This window comes from Danio aesculapii, chromosome 3, assembly GCF_903798145.1.
Source record: "Danio aesculapii chromosome 3, fDanAes4.1, whole genome shotgun sequence".
Lineage (NCBI taxonomy): Eukaryota > Metazoa > Chordata > Actinopteri > Cypriniformes > Danionidae > Danio > Danio aesculapii.
This window is the reverse complement of record NC_079437.1, coordinates 34,508,718-34,531,168: the sequence shown is the minus strand read 5'-3', so window position 1 is coordinate 34,531,168 and position 22,451 is coordinate 34,508,718. Positions and strand designations below refer to the sequence as shown.

The 22,451-nt window shown below is 37.1% G+C and overlaps 1 protein-coding gene across 2 annotated transcripts in view; it reads right to left on the bottom strand.

The window, feature by feature from the left end:
* Positions 1-5,083: 5,083 nt before the first annotated feature.
* prkcbb (protein kinase C, beta b) overlaps positions 5,084-22,451 on the bottom strand; it is a 259,088-nt gene continuing 241,720 nt past the window's right edge. The window contains exon 17 of one of the 2 annotated variants that reach the window (XM_056453821.1): positions 5,084-7,075. In XM_056453821.1, coding sequence (XP_056309796.1) covers positions 6,917-7,075 — 159 coding nt within the window. In that variant the 3' untranslated portion in view covers positions 5,084-6,916. Of the gene's footprint in view, positions 7,076-20,837; positions 21,757-22,451 lie in introns of those variants that run through there. The other variant, XM_056453820.1, reaches the window with a different exon arrangement.

Sequence of the window (22,451 nt, the reverse complement as noted above, 5' to 3'; positions counted from 1 at the left end):
AGTCATTATGAATCTTATTATTCCATAGCAAGCTTTACTTTGCTGTCTTGTCTTCATCCATATGTTCTCTTTTTTTTAAGGCCAACTTCGGTCTTTCAGATGGCAGAGTCTTTGTCATGGGGGATGATTTTAATTGGATTTATATAAAAAAATCTCCAAAGGGGGTGATGGGAAAAAAGGAAACAGGAAGAGAATGAAAAAGATCAGAACACAGCAGTCCCAGAGAATGCCTTTGAGGCACATAATGAGCTGTTGTCAAAGGCAAATAATTTCATTAGCTGTCACAATGAAAGCTACACCAAAAGTGCTCACTCAGCACTGAGCCTCAGAGAAAGCACTGAGATGACATTTCAACAATGAAACCTTCAAATTCTCATACACACACATACACACACCGTGGCATTATGAGGATTCTGACGGGAAGATGAGTACTTTGGGTAACTGTTTTCATCCTTGTTTGTTTATACTGTTTTGTTGTGTCCCAGATCTAGCAAGTCGGACAGGGGGCGAGAGGGATCTTCTTGAAGCATCAAATCATGTGGGAGTCAGCGCTGAGTGACGGCAGGCCAAGGGAATAATTTGCGTCCACAGATTGCCCATGACTCCGGTCGCATCGTCTCATTTCCCAAACATGAATTTCTGCTGGCTGATAAGATGGGACATTTCTTTGGCAGATAGCATCTTGTGCTTAGCAAAACGCTCACAGGGGCCAGAGCGTCTCACCTGCCTGCAAATACTGTATGTTTGTGTGAGTCATCCAAATGTTAATACCCCGAATGTGGTGAACACACTCACACACACAGTGAACACAAACAAACAAATAATGTGCCATTTTAAATTTGCAGGGTCAGTTTAGATGTGACTCTGCATTGAACAAGAAAATTGTGTAGTTTATTAATAAACTAGATTTGTTATTAGAAATGCTAAAGTTCAAATGAATTACATTATAATGTGAAAAACATTTATATTAAATATAGCAAAAAATAGAGAAAGGTTAATTGTCATTAAAGGTTATCTTTAAAACTACAAAAACAAAGCTAGTCGTTTTAAAGCTAGCTATCTGCTGTTTCAATCAATTTTCAAAATATTAAACTGGAAGAAACAGAAAGAAAAGCGTTCAATTACTACCTGAAGTACAGTAAATGTATCGAGAGATATACTTTTTGCTATACAATCTCAGAAATAAGGGTACAAAATCTGTCACTGGGGTGGTACCTTTTCACAACATATTAGTACCTTTAGGCTACACTTTTGTACACTATAAAAAAAAATCCATAATTTTACCTTTTTTCCCCTGGCAGCTGGGGTGTAGAATAACGGACGTTAAATTACAAAACTTTCCTTAAATGTAAATTTATGTAATTTAATGTCTGTTATTTTACGGTAAATTTCTGTAGTTTATTTTGAGTTTTTTTTTTTTTTTGGCACACCAGCTGCCGAAAGCCATTTGAATTTAAACATACTACTCGCTGTAACAAAAGTACTTTCTATACAGTATGAATGTGAGCAGTATGAATTGAATACTGGACGTACTACATCCACCATTTTGTCATGGTCACGTGACCCACCTGCGTCAGTTGTGTTGCTTCACTCCAAGCGGCAACCTCCCGCTCTCCCTCGGGAAGCCAATACGGAAGTAACTAAAACTGCAATTCATCGACTCGCCTTGGGGGGCTGGCTCCAGGAAGTCCAGGTCATTTCTGACCGCAATGGGAAACTGGCCATTTTTACAGCTGATGAAAACATGCTTACACCCTGGTACAAAAGATGGCTTTGGTGCATATAGCCATGATTAACCTTTATGACAACTGTGGTAAATTTTTTTTTATAACTTATCCATTTCGTTTTATTAGGTTATATTAAGTCTGCATAATTAAGGGCGTGGCCACTTGAGTGACAGCTAGGTCTGGCTGCTCGCTGTCTCGTCACCTGAGCTGATTACGGCTAACCGATGAACTCGGCATATACATCGCATTTTTGTGTTGGTTAATGTTTCTTTACACAGTCAATTTCCTTTTGGGATTATTTCCTACAATTATCAGATGATATGGGATGCTGTGTGCACTTAATTGTGCTCACAAACCATTCACGTGGCCTCCGTTTCCCTGGTGAGTGAAATTATATACTTATATACCATCTCTATAAATGTATTTGTTTTATATAAGATCATTTATTATTTACAATTTTCTTTAGAGCTGTAATGCCCTCCAGAATCTGACAGATTGATTGGCTGTAGGCTTCATATGAAGCGTTGTCATAGTGTTATGCCTGGATTTCATCAATAGTCTTGCATTTACTAACACAGACTATATTTGAAGTGTTTGGACGTATTTCACGGTTTCCTCCTGTTGAAATACGTCATAAGAACAATGTTTAGTGGCTCAATGTGTTACAACAGTGTTTTTAAAAGTCTAAACACTTTATTAATATAGTGTACAGCCAAGCACATGTGGTCAGAACACAAACGAGTCGCAGGTAATAAAGTATTAAGCGTTTCTCCCAAAGTAAGGTCTGTCTGCCAGGTCCAAGCAAAATGCCAGCAGGTGTCTGTAGCTCCGCTTACTCTACGCCTCTTTGCCCTTGTTTGGTATCCCGCCGTGGGTGTGATGACACGCGAACAAAATGGCGACGGTTGGCCGCGCCTACTTGTAGCTTCATTTGCCCTCTTCAGAAACCTATGGGTAACGTCACGGATACTATGTCCATATATTCTACAGTCTATGCTTCACTCCCATTCATGAATTCTTTTGTGGGGCATCATGGAATAGCGCAGCGTGCATGGGGTGCGCACTTCAGAATCTTGCAGGAAGTAGTAGGCCATCCGGGTATTTCTCACATACTGATTTTCGAATTCTATGAATTTGGACGTATTCAACTCACATACTGATTTTAGCGTACTATATAGTGTGGAAGAATGGGGTTTCAGACGCAGCCACAGTTCACATTTAAAGTTTACTTTTGTGCCTTTAACTGCCAGCTCTACCAAATGGTTGACCATATTTTGACTTCTTTAAATAATGAATGTTATAGTCATTTAAAGAATAACTGTTTTAAATAATGGTTTACACAACATAGCATTGTTGGTTTACAAAAAAGAAAAAAAAAAGAAAAATCACCTGTCTAAGATGGTTGGCTGGTTAACCAGTCTGGTTTTAGAGGGGTTTTGGTCGTTTCCAGGCTAGGAGACCAGCCAAAACCAGTTTAAACCAAACTGGTTTTAGCTGGTCATTTCCCCAGCCTGATTAGCTAAGACCAACCTGGAAATGGCCAAAACCCCTCTAAAACCAGGCAGGTCAAGCAACTAAAACCAGCTAACAATCTTAGGTGGGTTAAAGCTGTTTTTTTCAGCAGGGCAAACATAATACATGTGATAATGTTGCACTACTACACTTGATTTTTGGTTTTATTGTTAAAAAAAAACAACAATAAAACATGCTAAATGAGAATCTAAAATATTTTATGGAATATTTAAAAAATAAAGATTTAGTATTCAAAAATGTTTTATTTTTAATAAATTTTAAAATAAATTGGTCTCAAACTTCATATTTTATGATTTTTCATAGTATATGTATTCATTGCGATACTTTTACCATAAACCAACATACAGTATGTACCATTTTGTAAAGGTTGATATTTTAGAAATTATGGGGTGTGTTGGTAAAAAATAGTGTGTGTGTTAACTGGCTACATTAGGAGTTAAAAATGCAATCCAAACATTTTTTTTCTTGGTGGGGCAGTTAAAAGGTTAAGGTACTGTAAGGTACACATTTGTACTTTCTTAGGTATTAATGACCCGTTGGGAACAAAAATGTGCCTTCACTGCAAAAAAAATAAGATTTTCTTACTTAGATTTTTTTGTCTTGTTTCTAGACCAAATACCTAAAAATTGTTAAATTAAGAAGCGTTTTTGGACAAGCAAAACATATTGTCTTGTTTTAAGAAATAATGAGCCAATACTTAAGACAAGCAAAATAAGACAAGCAAAATAATCAGTAACACTTTATTTCGATGGTCCAATTGAGTATAACTGTCTGCTTAATATCCGCTGATACTGCTCCTTCAACAGACATTTAACAGACTATAAGAAACTTTGCAAGTACATAGTAACTAACACTAGTTAGTTAGTAATTAACACTAACCCTAACCCCAACCTAACAGTCTACTTGTAATCTAATGAGAATTCCCTACTGAAAAAAAAAACAGCTTAAACCAGCCTAGGCTGGTTTGGGCTGGTTGACCAGCCTGGTTTTAGAGGGGTTTTGGCCATTTCCAGGCTGGTTTCTAGCCATTTCCAGCCTGGTCTTAGCTGGTCTTAGCTTGACCAGCCTAGCAAGGTTGGGAGCCCAGCCAAAACCAGCTATGTCCAGCTTAAACCAGGCTGATCAAGCTGGTTTTAGCTGATCATTTTCCAGGCTGACCAGCTAAGATCATGCTGGAAATGGCCTAGGCTGGTTTAAGCTGTTTTTTTCAGCAGGGTTAGTTAGCATGTAGATGCAATGTAACTTAAATTCAACAAACGGACCATCAAAATAAAGTGTGACCAAATTATCTGCCAGTGGGGTAAGCAAAATATTATTATGTCAAAAGGAAAAACAAGATTATTTTGCTTACCCCACTGGCAGATTATTAAGGATTACTTAAGGAAAAACTTACTTAATATAGACATATTATTCATAAAACAAGACATTATGTTTTGCTTGTCTAGAGAATGCTTCTGGACATAAGATTGTTTAGATATTTAGACTAGAAACAAGACAACAAAATCTAAGAAAAGCATTTTTTTTGCAGTGTTTTAAAAAGATACTGCCTCAGTGACAGATTTTGTACTTTTATTTCTGAGTGTGTATGAGAAAAAATCTTAAATATTATCTAACATTCATTTTTAGTAAACAAAAGAAATTGACATTATTTCTTAAACTGAAGGACTGAATCTTACCTTGTTCCTGTTTCAACCAGAAACCTATCTAACATTCCCCTGAATAAAAAACTCTGACCTAATCAATAGACGTGCACTCATAAATAAATCACCCACACAGGAAGCAGACAACAAAAGCAGGTTTACATTGAATATCTGTATTATAAATAGAACAAATTACATATTCTCTCATAAATACATCAAGAAGTTATAGCATTAACACTTTACCTAGCATCTCATCCTGTATCTATGTGTTTGTGGCTTCAGAGACTTCGCAATCCTTTATCCCTGGAGCCTGACCTCCGAGACGAACATAAACTGTTCGGTTGGCAATTAACCAGACACTGTGTGCCTTTAAGCCTGCTAAATTTTCCCTCTAAATCACCTTGCGCTCACCCCACGCTCTAAAGTGTCAACTGATATACGCCTTTTATTTCTCTTTTTGATAATTGTCCGATCAATACTCGCCGGCTTAACGTTCGACGGAGCATGGACTGGGTCTCGTGCAGCATTATGGGATAGCACTACCGGTGGCCACACGGCGGGTGTAAAACGAAGGCTAGCCAAAACACTGCGACTATTCACCTCACAGAGACAGCACCGCTATATACACACACATACATACACACACTCACACAGCACTAAGAGGTTAGGATCTGTACAAGAACGGGCAGAACGGATCAATCCAGCGCCGCTTATTCAGGAGAGAGAAGGCTATCGATTTATGTTTATCTAATCTCAAAGTCATTTTCATTAGAGGTTTCACCAGGTAACTTTGAGATGCATGAGTACTAGAAAACAAAATGATGCCAGGGACAAATTACAAGCCATTAAAATGTGTAGTGATAATACATCTGAACATGCAAAAACCTTACGCCTTTATCTTTTTACTGTGCTAAGAAATACATGTCATTTCAGAAAGTGCTTATAGTTACATTATATACACAAAGCCTATGAGTGCACATAGGTGGCGGACTCGAATCACATTGCTATATACGACCGGTCTAGACCAAGCATTCAGAAACGCATGTATGATTGTTCTGTGATTGAAAACCTCACGTCTGAAGTCTTTTTTTTTTTCCGCTTGAATGATAGATACGTCCGAAAGTATTATGCCTAGAGGATAAACAAACTATTGCAATCATGCAAATTAAGCATTTGAAATCACAGGGACGACGAAGTCCTTTGGAAAAAAAAAAAGAAATGGCACATTGTGTTTCCTACAAGGTGCATAGATACACAGTTATGTACTATTAGAATTCTGTATTGCACGACGGCGTCGACTGCGTTTGATCTATCCGACTGTTTCTAATCCTCATCTTGAAGGATACTGGAATATGAACTAGTAGCTCTACAAATCTCCACTCTTCCCAAACCCAGTGATATGAATCCTTCCTGAAATACAGAGTTATGAATGATAATGACCTTTTTTCTTTGTCGTCTTTCTCATTCCCTCTCCCTGAATGTCACAATAGTGAGGACACTTCTGCCAGGGATTCAGGCTGCGTACAGGAGCGCCGGCTCAAGTCATGTGTGGGAGGTAATAATATTTTGGTATAATGGGTTTAAGCCAGTGAATTAAACATTAGCTCAGCTCAAATAGAAACCAAACGGGGGGAAAATAATGAAGCGCAAATAAATAATTGAAGGCGGCATTGTTGTTTTTCAAATTGCTCACTCGGGGTTTGTTCCTCGTTTGTTGCATAGGCCGCGTTTACCGTCGTATAAACACCAACAATGCAGTCTCAAAAAAGCTGGAGGGCTACCGGCTCTGTGTGAATGCCAGGAAGAGGGAAACATTACGCTGAGACTGACTTCTGGCCCCCTTTGGAAATGCGTCGGATACCGCACAGCTGTATACTGAGGTGGTCCACCTGAGCCCTTTGGTTAAATCCTGTTACAGTAATATGAGTGAGCTTTCACGACCCTGAGCATACATGTCACACACATACAGGCAGACAGAGAGATACATGGCCAGCAGTCTCCAGTATGCTTGCTCGATTAACCCTGAGCAGGAGCCTCGTACTCCGGGTTGGTGTAGGAGAAGCCCAGGAACTCGTCCTGGTCTAGATTCATGATAAACAGCTTGTCGGTGGGCGTGAGCTCCACGGCCATTTTTGTGAACTCCCGGTCGAAGTTGCAGGTATCTCGGCTGTTCCGCTGAAGGAAGAGAAAAGAAAGATGTGTTAGTTTCATTTAGAAAAAGAAATCATATCTTGGGATCTTAAGGTATAGCTCACCCAAAATCTGGTCATTATTTATTCATCCTCATGATGTACCAAATGTGTATGCTGTCAAAGGCTCAGGTATACTCACGAAAGGAAATTGGTGGATGTCATTTTGAACAAAATCAGGCCATACTATTTTGTACAAAAAGTACAAACTTTCAGGAAGAGTTTACCTTGGCTGGTAAACATATTCGGAGTATGACTACTATCATGTGATAGGTAGGAGAGGCTCTAGGGTTTTGTTTTCTTTGACTTGGAAAATTTTAAGTTTCAAGCAATTCAAAAAGGAACATTTTGCAAAACAGCAGTGGAATCTTTTTTTATTTTTATTTTTTTTATTTACAGGTCATTTGGTGGTTTTTTTTTTTTTTTTCCCATATTTTGGTGGTCAAATGGGCCACAATGTGCGGTTGTCAAATGGCCGTCAAAGTTCTGACATCAAATCGATTTGCATTTTTGACATCAATGTAAAAAATTTGATTTTTTTTATGCTCTAAAGGCCAGTTTACACCACACTAACAAAAAAGGAAAATAACAACAACACGTTTCGGATGTTGGTTTGTAGTAAGGCAAGGCAAGTTTACTTATATAGCACATTTCATACACAGTGGTAATTTAAAGTGCTTTACATAAACAGGAATAAAAGAAACAAGAAAATAAAAATGATTAAAAGAGGTTAAAACATGTTAAATAAGTTATAAATGAATGAAAAAGAAAAGAAAGACTTAATAATGCGATCTGTCAGATGTAGCACAGTGCTCATTCAGTAAAGGCACAGCTAAACAGATGTGTTTTCAGTCTTGATTTAAATGTGCCTCATGTTGGAGCACATCTGATCGTAGCAGCTGAGGGCAGATTCACCCTGCTTTGACTGAACTGTTGGAAAATCAAATTTACTTGATCCTAAAGATCTGAGTGATCTGTTAGATTTGTATTCAGTGAGCATATCTGTAATCTATTGAGGTCCTAGCCTATTTAGTGATTTATAGACCAGTAATAATACATTAAAATCTATTCTGAATGTAATTGGGAGCCAGTGTAAAGACCCGAGGACAGATGTGATGTGCTCTGGATTTTCTGGTTCTGGTCAGTAGTTTGTTGTCATGATTTTAAATCAGTGTCCAATCATAGAAAATGTAAAGAAGTGTCATTCTGGAGATTGTCCGAAATTAGTGCCGCCAGATAGTGTGGTCTGAATTGGCCTTACGCTATATTCACTATATTTATGGAAGCCACTATTGTTGCTTCTCATTTATTTTGAATGGCTGATATCATACAATTGACATAAATTAGCATTGTTAGCAGTAGAAGTATATTTTTTATTTCTGAAGCACCAAAGCAGGTGTCAGCCAGTTGCAGATTATCCTTGGCTGCAAATGCCAATCAGTTTTACCGAACACCAGACAATGGACCTTTTTCACAAGACTGTTATGATGCATTTAACGCTCATCATATTCTTAAATCCTTAAGTTTTTAATATTTCGATTTTTTTTAAAACGTAAGAACATTTATATGCATTTATGAATGTATTATATCATCTTTGCGTCAAATTATAAAAAAACAAATTACCGCTTATGCGACTTGTTACTATGGGGCTGAGATTTTGACAGCATTCTCTCTTCTGGCAGCCAGCATCAGTCTCTCACAATTTTTTCTTTTTTTCTGAAAGTCTTGATAACACCATTGTGGAGTTTTTCTTTTATTATTTCAGCAAATAGGATTGTAAAAAATATATATTTGTTGTACTCTCCGATTCACCACGCTCTAAGTTTACCCAACCATGATGCCTTCCGCTACTGAGAAATCCGGAAATGTGTAAAGGGTCTATAGAGCAACATTAAAATTGAAGAAACTTAGCAGGCACCTTGATGTCAAAGCAATGTCAGAAATCACGTCAAAAATGCAAATCAAGGTAGTTTATATGCTTTGCAGGGATACAAAATCCAGTGTAAATTTGTCATTTGTAATTGAAGCTTTCAGATGAATTTTCCAGTTCTTATATTTTCTCATTTTTGTGTTGTTATTTTGGTGGTCAAATGGGCTCCAATATGCGGTTGTCAAATGGACGTTAAAGTTTTGACATCAATTGATTTGCATTTTTGACACGTTTTTTTGACATCAATGTAAAAAATTTGATTTCGTTTTACATCAAGGTTCCTGCTGGGAAGGCATAATCTCTTTGGTGGGTTGTGAACCAGTTAGTCTTTATATACGGGTACAGTATTTATATTATCCTCCAACGGGATTGGCTGTTGTCACTATAACAAACATATCAGCACCAAGCTTTAGACATGTCTTAAAGGTGCAGTAGGTGATTTTCTTTCAGATTTTTTTTTTGTTTTGCTGGTTGAAAGTCTCTTTACATTCCAATAGTAATGATTAAGGTAAATTATCTAAATGTATTTATGTGTATTTTTATATTCTGGGTAAGGCATAAGACTAAAAATTTCATCCAATTAAAATTTGTCGGCTTAAAAATTTCCGTAATTCTGATTAGTAGCCCAATGGTCTGTAAAAAAAATGTAGATATGTACATCTGCAGATCTGACGTTGCCCGTTCACGTGCACACTAGAAAGAGTGACAGCGGTAAAAACAAATGCTCAGGCAAAACTTTAAAATCCTGAATCAATATTGGAGTTACTTTTGCACGCTGGAGGAAGGATGAAGTATTTCTGTTAGACAGGTAATGTTATGTTGTAAAACTATTTACGTCACACAAAGCTGCTGTAGATTGTGTTGTATTATACATGAGCTACGTATATGCACGGAAATGTTGTTCAGCCACTGAAATCTACCAGCAAAAGATTGATATGACTATTTTCAGGTTCATAAGGGACCCTTTACAGCATTGATATGTAGATTTTAATTTAGTTTAACAAAAAAACATCAGTAAATAGCGCTATTCTGCTTACCCTGCATAACTGAGGTGAAGTTGGTTTTTTATTCACATCTTATTGGTTCATTTTTGAACAACGACAGCCTGTGGTGCACTCCCTAGAACTGTTGACCATGCTACTCTGAATATTCGGTCTGAAATAGCATGTAAGTACGGTTTAGTTATAAGTGTAATTCCTGCACGCCGCGGCCAACCACTAATCATTCAGTAGTCACTTTAGGACAAAGCAAGTAAGCGAGTGAGACCTGCGATCTTTGCATGCTTGAAATATTGCACATTATGACAAGATTTGCTTGCTACACAACTGAAAATGTGCTAGATATAATACAGTGTTTCATTTAGAATTGTAATATTATAAAGTACTATGAAGTTGGCAAATTACATAATCTAGTGGGTTGTCTACAGTCATCTTTAAGGTGCGCGTTTGTGTTTTAAGAGGCGTGGCTTTTGACGGCAGGGGTGGGATTGTCTTTTCAAAGTTAATATGCAACCGGTTAGCATTTTGGCAGATTACCTACTGCACCTTTAAGTCAAGCACTGATGCTGATGCCGTATGTAAATGTACTGTTAACTCTGTTTACTTTAAACCATTCTTCTGTATGAAGTACTAAAAAATAAATGTGAATTTACTTGACTGGAGTGGAGCTGGGCCAAACATCCACATTAGTATTATCAGTTGGCCTTGTTTTCACACTATTGCAATTTCAATTGTACGTTTATTTTGTTACTGAGGAATACAAAACTTTTGCTCTCATCAGTGTTTGCGGAGCCAGGATTTTTGACTAGGATCACTGCTGTGGTACTTCAAAACTATTTTTCCTAAGATAAAAGTACAGTGAGTATATCTGGGCCTTAATTCTCCAGTTAAATACCAATCAGAAATTTGTAAAAAGAATAATAATAATAATAATAAATAAATTAAATTAAAAGTTTCAATTTGCTGTATTACATTACGTTTCTTTCTTTTTTATTTAACACATTGGCCAATCAGAAGCATTTCAAATACTAATCCCGCCAAAAAATTCCCAAATTCATAGATTAAAAAATGGATTTCAATCCCATGGGGCAAATAATACTCCCTAATGGAAATGAAAACCAGCATTTTAGGTGCGTTTGAAAGAGAAAAAGATGAGGGTGAGTAAACAACAACAGAACGTTCATTTCCAGAAAAGGCATCCCTTTAAAACCAACAATTACATCCGCACTAAATAAGAAGCTGATAAAGGATCCACTGCAGACAGAAGCCCAGCTGTGCTAAAGGCAGAAGAGGAATTGTGTGCCGAAGAAGAAAGGATTCCACTTCAGGAGGAGACACTATAACACACACAAGCACTTAAAAAGACGCCCAGGCCACTGATGAGACTCATATCTCACTGACAGTCCCCATCCAGAGCTGCTGGGGGAGACGCTCGCTGCATTGACACACTGTGTGCTGCTGCTTCTTCTTTTATGAGATGCTAAAGCGTAGGCACTGCTGGCCTTTCTCTTTTACTCTGCATCCCTCTGTCTCTGTCGCTCTGTGCGAGAGGAGTCTAAATGAAAGGGGCAGACGGTTTGTTAGGCCCACAGGCCTGTTCTTACTGGGAGAATTCCTCTCTGCTGTGGCCTTGTGTGCCAGCATGCCCGAGGGAAGAGCCAGCCTGGCTCAGAGGACACACACATGCATGCACACACACACACACACTGAGTGGGAGGACGGAGAAGGAAAGACACACAGTTAAGCAAAGCAAGAAAGAAAGAAAGAAAGGAGTTCGGGGGTGGGCAAGGTGGGTCAGAGTAAGGGATGGAGGGAATGTGACAGAAGGTGTGAGAGTGGAGGGGATAGAAAGGAGAGAGAGAGAGAGGGAGAGAGAGAGAGGACTTCTCTGGGGCTAGACATTGTTAATGCACTGCTTGGCAATGTAAATCCATGAAGGCAAAGGAAAAAGCTGGTGTGGGGGGAGGGGCGGCACTCAATACGCCGAGCATCACTGGAGCAAGAAGCTCCGGCAACGCAAATGCGAGAGCCGCACTGATATACAATGTACACAAAGCGCTAGGATATGTTGTCTTGTGGAAATGCGTTCGGTAGTTGCTTGTGGGGCTGTCATGTCATATTAAAAGGGAAGGGGAAAATATTTCTGAATCGCTGTGTTCAGTAGTCAATACACAATAGGCTGTTTCTTCCTTAGAGTATACAGTGAATGAACATTGATGATAGCATTTCTCATACTTCATATCTCTTGAGTGTTTCTCTTAATTAATCTTTGAATCAAACTAGAGTGACTATTTTTCATGACTGTCTTCATATCTGCATTTTGATTATTTCTGTGGCTATCATATTGTGACTTTAAATAGTTTTTGACAGTAAAAATAAAGTATATCGACTGTAAAATTACAGCAAATCTCACAATTGAGATGGTTTCTTAATCATAATTATTTAACAATTGCGATTTTCTTGTAGGTCAGATTTTGTCACAGTTGTGGCTGATTGTGCCTCCATATTTTAATGATTACTTCTTGTAATCAAACTTTAATATCAAACAGTTGTGACTTTCATAACTGTGCTTTTGTTTATCATCATTACGTTTTGTAATCACATGTTAATTTCAAACAGTTGTGGCTATTTTTCATAATTGTGTCTTCCAATGTCAATATTGTTGACTATTTAGCAGTCTTACTATTTAAATACTGTCTCAGCTGAAACTATTTTGTTTTTGTAATAACGTCTTCATATGTTACTATTGACTTTCTCATAATTGCCTTCATATTGTGACTTTCATGAAATTTCAATTTAATGTTACAATTTCGACTATTTCTTGACAGTTTGATTATCTAACTATTGTAAGTTTTCTATATAACTGCAATTTTACGTCACAGGCTTATCTATTTCTGTCATTTTGACTAGCTACTGTGATAAGCTATTTTTATTGTGCTTTCGTGTCACTGTTTTCAATATTTCCTTCATATCTCACTATTACTTGTAATAATGCAAGCATAACCTGCTGTTGTGACCAGTGTCGGGGAAAGTTACTTTTGAAAGTAATGCATTACAGTATTCAATTACACCCCAAAAAAGCAACTAGTTGCATTACATAGTTACTCTTTTATGTTAAGTAATGCGCTACATTACTTTTAAGTTACCTTTTCTGACCTTTTTTCATCTTTTTCATCCTTAAAAAACACAATAAAAATGAATGTAGGATAATGCTAAACGTCTTAATTTCTGTCTGTTCCTGCATTCTCTCACTCAGTGCGGGATTCAACATGACTACGATCATTTTAATTTAGCAATTCTTTTTAAAGGTGAAATAAATAAACTAAAAAGTAACATTACATTTTTTTACAAAGTTACTTAAATAATATTACTTAATTTTGAAAAATAATGTGTTACTTGTTACTTAGAAAAGTAATATTATTATGTAACACACATTACTTGTAATGCGTTACCCCCCAACACTGGTTTTGACTATTTCATGTAAATTTAGATCATCGTACAATAATGGATAATAGATCAACAATAGGAGCAGGACAAAATATTGATATGCGTGAGGTGGTGCTGCTCGTAATTGCCGATCAAACAATTCTCAAAATATGTGCTGTTTATAAAATGGTTTATATCGCTGATATCGTGATCTATCAATATCAGAAGCAAAATATCATGATTATATTGTATCGTATCGTATTACTGTTCCTGAATATCTGACTACTTATTTCACTTATCTTTGCTCTATCTTATTTATTTATTCTTGCAATTTTTTTGATGCACTCCTATACAGGATTATTTCAATCAAATTAATGATTTTATTCCAAATAGAGCTATTCAGGTCATCTGCGGAAATTGTATTCATGTCATAACATAAATTTAAACAAAATAAAATATCAGATTTGTCCAATATCATGCAGCCCTGTATATAAGTTTTGACTTGCAGTGTGACTTTCCTGTCATTTTAATTTTGTAGAAAAGAATTATGGCAATCATAATTTACACTGTTTAATAACTGTGATAATTTCTCTTAAATTTTGATTTTCTCTCACACAGCTGCAACATTATTTCTAATAGTCAAATTCCCCTTTTTTCTTTTTAAACTCTAAGGCAAAAACAGTCTTCCATATGGGCTTACTTGTTTTTTAGTGCATGCCCCTCATCGTGAATGATTAATCAGCACACATTATTCTGAATAAATTTATTTTTGTCTTTATAGTCTTCAAATGAAATATAACTTCCTCTAGTTCATAAATTAAGCTCCATTTTGTTAAATCTACACACCGTCCCACTATTTTCTCATTGACTATCCTGTTTTGCTTCAAAAAGTGTTACATTGTGGAAATAAAATTGCTTATGAATGGCAGCTCGCACTGACCTTTAGATATCAACAGCAGAACAAAGAATGATATTGGTGGCCAAACATATTCAAGCTTTTTTCCCATAAATTAATCGTAGCCTGTTGGATGTCTGCTTGGATAATAAGGCCAAAAATGAAGCCAGTCTTAGAAAAACAATGCAATTCACTTATTATTTCCACCTAAATTATTCAGCTCTGGTCAATGGTGGGCCGAGGGGAATTGTGGGAGGTGTTTTTTTGAAGTAATGCAGCACAGTGCTTGGTATTAAAGTGTTCGGTACAGTTTGAAAACAATAAACACACAACACTAAAACAGTGTGATCTCTCCGTTTCCCCAATGAACATAGCACCTTAAAAAAACAGAAACAAGAACAAGTCACTTTCAGGTGAGGAAGACAGAGAGGGATGAGACTGCCATCACAGAACAGCACAGCGAAAAGGATTTACAAACAACCAAGATCACAGACGCAGAGATAGAAGACATATGACTCCAACTATTGCTATGCAGATCACATCAAACAAAAGCAAACTGGAGAACAAACACAGTCCAGAATAGAGTCTGAGATCTCCTGGCAATCCACACATGGATAAAAACAGCTCGAGACAGAAAGAGTAAAGTGGACAGGAGGAAGAAATATGATACATCAAGAAGCACATTTCCTACCTTTTTGTCCATTTGCTGGTTCTCAAAGCACACCACAGCACAGCGAAGCACATAAGCCACAACTCCAGAGTGATGGCCACTAGAATACCTGGGCTCTCAAGAGCCAGACAGTTCAGAGGAAAATGGCACTGGGCATTGGCATGGAAACTTCAGGACTGTGGGACATTCATTCTCAGTGGCTAATCCTAGCCCCCACTCAACATAACATTGAGATCGGCTTATTATAAAGATGACGATGACAGTAACAATGTTATACTGTAGATGTGTTCCAGCATAGTTATTAACTAGCCTGATCTCGCAAGAAAAAAAATAGTATTGTTTTGTCAGAAAAGTGGCTAATTTGTACAAATTTATACGATTTTCTTCACTTGACAACATATAAAATGAGTTTATATTGAAATGGTATTTCCGTGAAATTAGCATTTTGAAACGCAAGTCAATGGCTACAAGCACTTTGAGAATCAAAAAATAAAAAAACGGAGGCAAAAGAAAATTTATATTCATGATTCTTGACAAGTCTTATAAAGTAAAACCAACAATCTGTGCAAAAAATAAAAACTGAACATTAATATATTTAATCCATAGCCAAAGCAAATGGTCATAAGCGCAAAGAGTCAATTAATGCGCTCACAAATGGAATCTTTCTATATACTGTAGGTTGCAGCATCTTGGAAAAGCACAAAAAAATGCCTGTTGACAAAAATAAATAAATAAATAAATAAAATCCAGAAAACATGCCTTTAACCAGCAGATGCTCTCAGCATGTGATTTTGAGCAACAATGAATCTAGTGTAAGCAATCTAATCTAGACAGTGTAGTGGAATAAAAACAGCTATATATTAACAAGCAATCAACCTTTTTTTCCTTTATTTTGCAACTTCAAAGAAGGCAAGACAAAGACACTTGACACCTGAGGTACATTTACATTTTATGTTGTACAGCTTTGCTAGCTTGTTGTAATGATCTAATTTCTGTTAATGCTTACCATTATTTATTTCAAAGGTACAAGCAACTGATTCCTTTAAAGGATGTTTGAAAAAGGGGTTGTAGTGAGGTTCTCTTCAATGTCATCTGCCGCTTTAAATGTAAGATCCCTTATATTTGGTTTCTGATTGGCTTTATCATTTAAACGTGATGATAAACAGGGCAATTTTTAGAGCAGTGTTGCCAAGCTGTGATGCTTGACTACATTTTCATTGAAAATGGGCAACAAAACTGTAGGTGAAACAGTTAAATTGGGATTCAATTGTTTTGAAATCCTTCAATTAGAATGCTAGCAGTGAATCATGTGACCGAATTGGAGTGAAAAAAGACCATGAACTCATTAATAGCTATAAACTATAAATCATTTAATACTTACAGTGCCAACAATAAAGGTGCTGTAAGTGATTTAGCGCATCCTTGTACAGCTAAAGTCAGAATTATTAGCTCCCCTTTGAGTTTTTTTTCTTTTTTAAATATTTGCCAAATGATGTTCAGAGCAAGAAAACTTTCACAATATTTCCGCTAATATTTTTTCTTCTGGAGAAGAAAACCATTTTAAGGTCAAAATTATTAGCACCTTTAAGCTATATTTTTTTGATAGTCTACAGAACAAACCATCATTATACAATAACTTGCTTGAATACCCTATCCTGAAGAGTTAACCTAATTAACCTAGTTAAGCCTTTAAATGTCACTTTAAACTGTATAGAAGTGTCTTAAAAATATCTAGTCAAATATTATTTACTGTCATCATGTCAAAGATAAAATAAATCATTATTAGAATTCAGATATTAAAACTATTATGTTTAGAAATGTGTTGAAAAAGTCTTCTCTCCATTAAACAGAAATTTAGGGAAAAAAATGGGGGGGGGGGGCTAATAACTCAGGGGGGCTAATAATTCTGACTTCAACAGGATATAATTGCAAAGCTCTAAAGATTTGTTGTTTGTTTCATGCATTCTTTATATTAGTTTTATTATTAGTTAAGCATTATTTTGCTTCTGCTATGTTGAATAGGTGTTTACTTGAGCTGTTCATGAACATTTAACCTTACAATCGGGACTCAGAACAAAATGCTAACATAATAATATAATAAAAATATATTTATATTTTGGGGGCCAGGGAAAGATTCTCACTTCAAGCTAAAACCAAATGTATCTGGCAGCCCTGGTATCATATCAATATCAGCAAAAAAAAAAAGTAATACTGAAAAAGATTCCTACAATATTTTTTCTCTATTTTGTTGTTACAGTAGTGGTTGCTATCGTTATAGTTATTGTCATGGGTGTGAACAAGCCTTAAGCACCATTTTGATGAACCATACAAACAGGTGTTCTCCCGTTCTGTTGTAAACAAGCAGTGTGTGTGTGTGCCTACACAAAGTCATTGAATGCAATCAGGGTTGTTAGCTGGGGCTATGGATGAAATTCAATAATTTTGTAAATAATGTTGTTTCTTGGGCGTCGCGATGGCTCAGTGGTTAGCACTGTCACCTCACAGCAAGAAGGTCCTGGCTGAACCAGATGGCATTTCTGTGTAGAGTTCTCATGTTCTCCCCGTGTTCACTTGGGTTTTCTCCAGGTGCTCCGGTTTCCCCAACAGTCTAAAGACATGCGCTATAGGTAAATTGAATAAACTAAATTAACCGTAGTGTATGAGTTTGTATGAGTGTTTCCCACACTGAAAAAAATTATTCAAAGATGATTCCTTGAATTTACTAAATTTTTTTATGTTAAGTGGTTGTAAACAATTTATTTGGGCTGAATTTAAACAAACAAATTAGGTTGAACATTGCTCAATTTAATTTGTTTGTTTAAATTCATCCGCTGTTTAAAACATATGCTGGATAATTTGGCGGTTCATTCCGCTGTGGTGATGAAAATAAATGAATGAATGTTCAATTTCTTGCACAGACTGATTGTTTACTTTCATGTTAGGAGTGTTTTCCCCCCAAAGTTGTAGTAGCCATTGACGTCTGTTCAATTTTCTTTTGAAGAAAAAATGACATCATCTTGAATAGCCTGAATATGAGTAAAATAAAACTTGAATAAAAATGTGCATAATTCATTCTGCACATCCTAAAACTGTGAATTGACCTTTGGAATGAGTGATGGGTGTAGAACTGGGTACAAAGAACTGAAAACATGTGCACTGTTAACATCAGAATGGATATAACAGATCAAAGAGCGTAAAAAGAACATCCAACAAAATATTTGTCATCCTGAGCCATCGCTAAATGATAAATGACACTAATTAGAAATGAATGATGGTCCAAAATGGTCTCAGTTGACAGGAATATCCATGCTAGCTTGCCATGCTGATGCAGGCCAGTGCCATTCTGTGTTGATTAGATACAGGTCTGTTTGACAAGATGAGATTAGCACGGGCACACCGAGCAGTTCACTTCCCATAGACAGGCTGTGATGCACATGGACGTATAAGATGACAGTGGAACAAACATCGAGAGTACCAGGATGAGAATGAGAGAGCTGAATCTGAATTTATCGCCCGTGGTTTCATACAGATATATAGCAGAGATAGAGTTCGAGATGCATGCTGTGCCCAAAGCCCCGAAGGGAACGATAATAAGAAAAAAAAGCTCTCGGGAAGGAGAGAAAAGACACCCCCCTCCCCTTTTAAATCCAAGGTGCTCATTTTGCCAGGCTTTAATTCCAATCGTGATTCTGTAATTTCGCGCGATACTAAGGCACAGAGCTTTCTATAAAGGAGCGGATTAGCGGCGAGCTGATGTCAGCGCAAGAAGAGAACAGCAGTATCAAACGCTGACCTGTTTTCAGCTGATAAGCCGCACACACTTCGTGCTAACCGACTCATTTAATTTGAGGCTGCGACATTCAGAATTAATTAACACTCTTGTGCCGAGCGCCAGACTCAACTGTGTACCGCATATTTGTAAAAACAACAAGTTGAAAAGATCTGCGGGACCCCCGTGCTGCGGTAGTACTTACATAAGCAGGCCGCATTAAACAGCGCCAATAAACGTTTAATACCACGTATGAAGCGTCTCTCTAGTTTTCACCCACCCCTATGCATGTTCTTCCCATATGTCATTGGCTGAATGGTGGTGGAACAGGATGAAATGTTCTCATGTTAAGTGGCAGGCATGAAATATGCAGAGCTTAGCGTGGGCACGTGCTGCACACCGTCCAAGTTGGGTTTTATACGCCGATGCTCCGAGCAAATTGACAAGACTTTCTCTGCCAAGCAGTTCAGAAACACACACAATAATGCTTTATGGGATCGAATAAAATGTCAGATCGGGTCTTGGAATAGAAAACGGTCTTTTGTGGTTTACAGAGATGGCAGGTTGCAGCAGGTTATATGCACTGCAATGAGGGAAACAACGCAAAACCAAACAAAGGCTATTGATGTTTCACTTTTATTTGAATGTATGTTCATGTTTTGTGTGTGTGTATGTTTGTGGAAAATATTTGGCACATAAAAAAGCATTGAGGATGTATTGAGCAAATCACACAGGAATGTCAAGAACACTAAAACACTACGCTAAAAGTACGCTGAATCAGTTCATGCACAAAGCTGCTATGCACATAAACACAAAACCCCCTTTTTTCAGAATTTTTTGTTGTTGTCTACAATACTGACCACATAGAATTCATAACATTTAAGAACATTTGACACATATTATTTGCTTATATTATTTTAAGACACTTAAAAAAAATATCAAAGCCCTATGTTGAACTGCTTGCTGTATATATCTATTTTGGCAGAAATAACAAATGCACAACATGTTTCCTTTTTCGTCTCTTTTCTTTCAGTTTTCTAATCCCGCAGTATATATTTATATCTGGAAACCCTCTCGCACAAGAAGCCATTTTAAAGAGGTTCTCCCTTCTCTGAAATCCCATGATGAAGATATGATATGAAGCCCCAGTGGTTTCCAATAAAAGCCACTGGCCGCTAGTCAGCATGGATAACCGCTCAGGGAACTGTGATGTCTGAGAGGATCTGACCCGTTTCTGTGGATGTGTGGCTCTTGTGGCCTTTCCAGTTCCATTTAGTGATACAGTATCTGTTCCACACAAGGACTTTGCTGCTGTTAGTGCTGACATGAACAGTGCTGTCGTATCCCGAGCCGTCAGAATGCTAAATTAGGGCTCTGCACTGACCAGCCTCCCTGTTGGACCCATTAACACGACGTCAGATAGCTTCATCGGACCCCTATTGTTGCTTCTGAGCAATGTTTACATGCTTAAAATGCTTTATGTTACTATTCTAATTCTAATTATTCATCTTCTTTATATCCTGTTCAGCTTTGAGGTGCAATATTAAGTTCCACACAAACTCACGTACCGACACTAGGCCGGTCTCTGTTGACAAACTTCAAGATGGAATCATTCAGGCGAAGTGAAGCTACATCAATGCGTCCCAATAAGACTAATTTGCTCATACACATGCTCTTGAATGAAATTCAGGGTATAATTTAAGATATTACCCATGGGTAGCTACTCATCTCTTTGTCATCATAAACCCCCAAGAATGTTAAAAAGTGGTTTCCATTCTTATCTAAGATAGGGGTCAGTAAAATACGGCCGATGGGCTTTTAAAGGTTACTGGCTACAGTGCAAGCTCAGTTCTGAAATTAGCACTCGTTCTCTCATCCTATTTCAATCGGTAATTGTCTCTAGCAGGAGGTAGTTGATATTTAATATGCCTGTCAAATACCTTTCGATAAAATCCGTCTGACCTTTAAGCAGAAGTCAAGGAAGAGAAACCATCACAGGAGTCATGCTTTCCATACATGGGTGAATGTTTGCAGATGGTGTGAGATGATCAGGCAAAAAAGAAAAGAAGGGCAGATCACTACCACAATCAGGCACATCCATTAAGCTCTACTGGCCCATACATACACGCAAACAGGCACCCTAATTCATTCAGATTTACTCATGCTTTAAATGAAGACAGAGAAAAAATTGTGTTAAATTCTGTACTAAAGATTAAAACAAGCCTCAAGTTCACTATGAAGCTAACTAACTAACTAACATATTGGATAAAACAAAATTGTCATGCAAAAATCTTTCCAGGTTTGCATTCTTTTGGAAACAAGCAAAATGGTTTGATGATAAAATCAGCAAAAAATATCACTGCCGCAGGCTGAATACGGAGAGCGAGGCTAGCCATTTTGCATCTCGTATATGTGATTCATGCACCTTTAGTGCAAATGGCTAAATCTCAACACCGACAATCCCGAGAAAGACACATCCGAAGGTAGTCTAGAAAAGAGCTATGCAATACACACCACATTCAGGAAAGCCGTAGGAGAACAAATAGTATAAAGACAGCCAAAGTGCGAGAAGGTCTAAAGATTCAAACGTTCCTCCAGCATGAATACATTCAATGGGATGTCGTGAAAGCCACAGCGATCTTTAGGCTAATCTACGAATATCAAAACTCAGCATGCATATGTATAGTGATGGTTTAGTTTTGGTGCATGGCTGTTTATATACATACACGTGCCCCAGTGTATGGTACATAAACATGAGGTTTGATGAAGAGGGCAGGGGAGGGTTTGATGGAGGGTTGGGTTAGTTTTAGGGGGTCGCCCTTAACTCTGGGCTTCCATGGCAGGGAATTCAGGGTTTATGAAGGAAAAGCCCTCGAATTCGTCTTGGTCGAGGTTCATGATGACCTCCTGGTCTGGAGGGGTGAGAACCGGTGGATGGCGGGTGAAAAAGCGGTCAAAGTTCTCTGCATCCCGGCCACACTGCAGGAGGGAGAGAAGAACAAGAGAGGCATGTAATGGATGTGGGATGATGAACATGGTCATAAAGACAGAAAGTAAAACACAGAACAAATAAAAGGATGGGAATGAATGTGGATGAGGATTACTCAACAGCAGTTGTAGACACATATCCTGTTGAATTGACCAGCATATTTCATCAATTCTTTCTAAAATGTTTATAACTTCTTTATTACTATGAAAAAAGTAATATACTGTATAAACCAGATTAAAACGGATATTGCATTCAATAACTGCATTATATGGAACAAAATTAACGCCAAAAGTATTGAAATAAAAAGCTTGTCAAATAGCACTAACTGAAAAAAAATAACACATTCAATTAACTGCTTGCATTTTAGTGACTTGAATTGCCAGGGTTTGCAATTTTTGAATTTTTTTAGTCCTGAAATTTAACACAACTGTTTATTTAAAATGTGAATATTTCAATTTAAAACACAATTTTATACTTAAATTTAATATTTCATATACAAATTTCAGATTTAACTTCAAAAATATTCAGTTCTGTTTAAAAATACAAAGTAAAATATTCAAAAGGCAGTTTTTATTTTTCATTTTTTTTATGACTATTTCAGTTTAAAAATTTGAATCAGTGGCTCAAATTCGGCTGTTAAAATTCAACATTACATCCGGGAGCTGCAGGAAAAGCAATAGATTGC